The 4,737-nt window shown below is 36.8% G+C and overlaps 1 protein-coding gene and 1 long non-coding RNA gene across 2 annotated transcripts; one reads left to right on the top strand and one right to left on the bottom strand.

The window, feature by feature from the left end:
- Positions 1-334: 334 nt before the first annotated feature.
- Positions 335-4,006, top strand: LOC107010558. Its single transcript, XM_027914398.1, has 4 exons — positions 335-1,987; positions 2,080-2,994; positions 3,076-3,621; positions 3,695-4,006. The coding sequence occupies exons 1-4, from the start codon at positions 338-340 to the stop codon at positions 3,887-3,889; spliced, it is 3,306 nt and encodes a 1,101-aa protein (XP_027770199.1). The 5' UTR covers positions 335-337; the 3' UTR covers positions 3,890-4,006.
- LOC114076059 lies at positions 3,998-4,528 on the bottom strand. Its single transcript, XR_003576517.1, has 2 exons — positions 4,444-4,528; positions 3,998-4,361 (listed from the first exon to the last, which is right to left on the bottom strand). It is a non-coding gene; the product is annotated as an uncharacterized LOC114076059 (long non-coding RNA).
- Between the last annotated feature and the right edge of the window lie 209 nt (positions 4,529-4,737).

Below are 4,737 nucleotides of genomic sequence, written 5' to 3'. Positions count from 1 at the left end.
CCTAAGAATCTCTCCCTTTCAATGACTTTTACAGCTGAAATTCTTAGATTTTAAAGTGATTTCGAGTGTTTTGTTGAAGGAATCATCGAAGATTGCAGACGATTTTGGAGTTCATTCGCGATTTTCGAGTTGACGAGTGTGAGGTAAGTGACGAGCATGTTGTTGTGGTTGTGTGTTTTTAATATATATGTGTTTATCCTGTGTTTTTTATTGATATATACTGGGTTTTAGTATCAATGTGGTTGTTGTTGTTAATATTTAGATAAAGTTAGGGTTTTTTGGTTTTTATTGTTCATAACGTGTCAGAAAAATTTGGGGCCTTGTTTCAGGGAATCTTATGGACGCCATTATTATAACTCGTTTTCATCATGGTGGTAAGTTTATTCAGGACAAAACTGGAATTACTTATAAAGGGGAAGCCGAGGTGGAATATGTTAATATCGACAAGGACCACTTCTCAATAATCGAGTTACTTTTTTACACTAAACAATTGGGGTATATTACTGTTGGTGGGTTCTGTGTTAAAGACCCCACAAAAAATGGCTTTATTGAGGTGGACACTGATTTAACATTAGTAAATCTCATCAAAGACCTAAAAGATGGTGACTTTTTAGACATTTATGTAAAGCATGTGGTGGATGATGTAGAAGTGGTCACAACAGGTTTGCTTTGTGGGTCTGTCGTTGAAGAAGACTTAGAAGATATAAATGTGACTGCAAGTGAAGGGTTGAATCATGAGGCTGAATCTGAAAATGTTAATGTGGAAGTTGAGCCAGGAGATATATCAGATCTAGATGTGGAATGGACTGAATCAAATGAAGAAAGTAGTGATGACTCTCAAGAGGATGCTATTCCTGATGTGGATGACTCTGAGGTTGATGAAGAATTAAGATCTCTTAGAAATGAAAGGAGAAACAAAGTGAAAAAGAAAAAACCTACTCAAACTGAGGAAATAAAGCTTGGAACAGCTGGTGTTGATAGAGGCTTTGAAGACATAGGAAGGAATAAGGCTGCTAGATACACTGGAAGACTAGGGGGTGATGAGCAATATATAGATAGCTCAGAATTGGACAGTGAAGACAGTAGGGATGAATTGGATTCAGAATTTGTGAAGGGTGTTGATTTACCAAGAAGAAGAAAAAGTAAAAAGGTAAGATTTGATCCTGATTGTGTTGTAGCAATTTTTGAGCTTGGTATGGTGTTTGAAAGTGCTGAACAATTTAGAAAAGCTGTTGCAGACTATTCTTGTCAATATAAAACTAGGTTAAAATTGAAGCCTAATGACAAAAAAAGAGTTAGAGTTAAATGTGAGGACAAGAAATGTAAATGGTTGCTGTTTGCTAGTATAGATAAAGATTCTGGTGATTTTGTTGTCAAAAATTATTATCCTGTGCATGTATGTCCTCAATCGACCAAGAACAAGTTGTGTACATCTAAGTTTGTTGCAGAAAAGTTCAAGGATGAAATAACCTGTCAACCATATATAAGATTATGGGAAATTCAGGAATTAGTGAGAAAAAAATTTGGGTTATATGTTGGAAGAACTGTTTGTCATAGGGCAAAAAAGAGGATTATCAAGGAGTTCTTAGGTGATTGGAAGATGGAATTTTCAAGATTGTGTGATTATGCAGACATGATTAAACATACTAATCCTGGTACTTCCTGTTGGGTGAGGACAGATAGAGAGTCTCAGCCAGGAAAAACTTTGTTTGTTTACTTCTATGTTTGCTTTGATGCATTGAAGAGGGGGTGGTTGGAAGGATGCAGAAAAATTATTGGTTTTGATGGATGTTTTCTGAAGGGTTCTTGCAAGGGAGAATTGTTGGTTGCTGTTGGTAGAAATGGAAATCAACAGATGTTTCCAATCGCATGGGCTGTTGTTGACACAGAGACAAAACATAGTTGGAGTTTTTTTCTAAAGTACTTGATAGAAGATCTGAACTTAGGCACAGGACATGGACTGACTGTTATGTCAGATATGCAGAAGGTTAGATGGTTTTTGCATTGTATCTTGTTCTATTATTTTTTTTCTTGTGTTGCTAATACTTTTTAATGTTTGTGCTACAACTGCTTACATAGGGCCTTGTACCAGCTTTATGTGAGTTGCTACCAGATAGTGAGCAGAGAAGGTGTGCTAGACATATCTGGTCCAACTGGCATCAATTATGGAGTGGTGAAGAAAGAAGGAAACAGTTCTGGAGATGTGCTAAGTCAAGTTTTGAAGTGAAATTTGAAGATGAGATGGATAAACTCAACAAATTAGGTAATAAAATTTGTGAGGACTTGTTGCATTATGAAAAAACTACTTGGTGCAAAGCATATTTTAAAGAGCATTCTAAGTGTGACATTGTTGAAAACAATATGTGTGAAACTTTTAATTCTTGGATACTAGTTGCTAGACATAAGGCTATCATAACTATGCTAGAGGAGATTAGGCACAAGATAATGGACAGAAATATTGCAATGAGGCAATTTGCTGAAACTTGGATCTCAGATATCTCTCCTATGGCTAGACTAGTACTAGAAGAGAACAAAGATCTTGCTAGATTTTGTGAAGTTAGATTCAATGGTGATATTGGGTATGAAATCTTAGATGGTCAATACAGACATATTGTTGATATAAGAAAGAAGACATGTACATGTAGAACATGGCAATTGAGGGGCATACCATGTCAACATGTTGTGCTTGCATATCAGCACAAAGGCATAGAACCTGAACATGAAGTGGTACATTGGTATAGGAAAGAGACTTTTTTGAAGGCTTATAATCATTTTCTACAGCCAATACCAAACATGAAAATGTGGCCTCACACTAGTGGTGTAGTGATTGAACCTCCTGAACCAAAAGTCATGCCTGGTAGGCCACCAAAGTGCAGAAGAAAGGCAAAGAATGAGCCTAGAAAAAAGTATGGAAAGTTATCCAAAAGAGGAGTAAAAATGACATGTTCACTGTGTCATCAAGTAGGCCACAACAAAAAATCTTGTCCAACATTGGTAAGTTATTATTCTCTTCTAATACATTTACAATAAGCTTCAATTATTTACAATAATCAATTATTATTACTGTATTAATAGGCTGAAATGGGACAACCTGGAGGCTACCCAAACAGGAAACCAAGCTCAAGCCAACCATCACTGTCTAGCCAACCATCAAGCTCAAGCCAGCCACCATTGTCTAGCCAACCATCAAGCTCAAGCCAGCCACCACTTTTTAGCCAACCATCAAGCTCAAGTCAGCCACCACTTTTTAGTAGACCATCAAGCTCAAGTCAGCCACCAGTATTCAATCATCAAGGCAGTTCTATGTGTTTTGATTCTTCAGCTGTTAGAAGAGAGCAACAACCTGCTAAAAGCAGAGGCACATGCAGAGGCACTGGGAGAGGCACTGGGAGAGGTACTGACAGAGGAACTGGTAGAGGCACTGGTAGAGGCACTGGGAGAGGTACTGGCACTGCCAGTGAAATTGGAAGAGGCAGTGTTTTCAACATTGGAGGTGTATCAAGTCAGCAACCTGATCAACCAAGGGCTGTGGAAGCTTCAATATCAACAGGAAGACAAAAAAGGTCCAAGACTATAGGATTTGGCATCTATACAAATGCAAGTGGTAGTCAAACCTTTAATGTAAGTGTATACATAATTTTGTTCATTTCTTACTCTACTATATAAAGTCTCATTTTAAGATATTTCCATGCAGCCTGGTACTTCAGGAGAAAAAGTTATCAATTCGAGAGTTTATAAGGATGCATCTCCAACAAATATTGATATTGGTTATAAGCCTCGAGGACTCAAGTGGAATGGTGGAGATGCTGTCACTGGTTCACAGTTGCAACGTATCACTCAGTCAAGGAAAAACAAGCGTGGAACATCTAGTGCACCAAAGAATGCCTAATTTATGTAGAAAAGTCACTTTTTGGTTGTGTAATTAGCAGCAGAAATTTGTATTGACTGCTTTGAAACTTGGAGCTCACTAGAGCAAATTAATGGCATGAATGATCAATTTTTACTGCTTTTGAGGCACAAATTATCTTCATTCCTTCAATTAAATCATTACAATAAAAACACAAGGCATTTACAATAGAAAAATCGATCTAAATTGCCCATAAAGAACACTAGAATCTACCATACATACTTTTATGAAGGAATCTAATAGAAGACAAATGAATCAACTAAGATTATTTTGTTACACAAATCCAAGTAGCCAATATCACCCCTACGATGATGCATATTATCCATACTTTTCTTGATCGATTCCTCTCAAATTCATATGTTTTGACTCTTTTCAACAAACCCCATATCACCCTCCTAGCTTGAGCAGGCATTTCATCATCATACCATCGAAAATATCCACATCCACCTCGTGCCTACAAAATTAAAGAAAAACATTGAATTATAAATAAGTTGATTCTTTACTATATTGGACAAAAAAAAATGAATTTGATTTACCTTTGAAGTTTTGCAACAAAGGAACCTACGTCCAGGGTTGGATTGCGTCCATGAGGTCTTCATTTCCACAACGTTCCCACATTGACATAGTACCTTCGCAGTTGAAGAAGAAGAAATTGATGAAGAAGATAAATTCGACATTGGAACTTGATGATTAAGAAGAAATCAATGAAAAAGAGATATAAGAGGAGAAATAATGATGATGAGAAACAAAAGAGGAGAAATAAGGGATGAAGAGAAACAAAAGAGGAGAAATACGGGAAGAATGGGAGAAATTAGGGTTAAAAGGGGGAA

This window comes from Solanum pennellii, chromosome 2 (genome assembly GCF_001406875.1).
Source record: "Solanum pennellii chromosome 2, SPENNV200".
Lineage (NCBI taxonomy): Eukaryota > Viridiplantae > Streptophyta > Magnoliopsida > Solanales > Solanaceae > Solanum > Solanum pennellii.
This window is presented reverse-complemented; position numbering and strand designations above follow the sequence as displayed.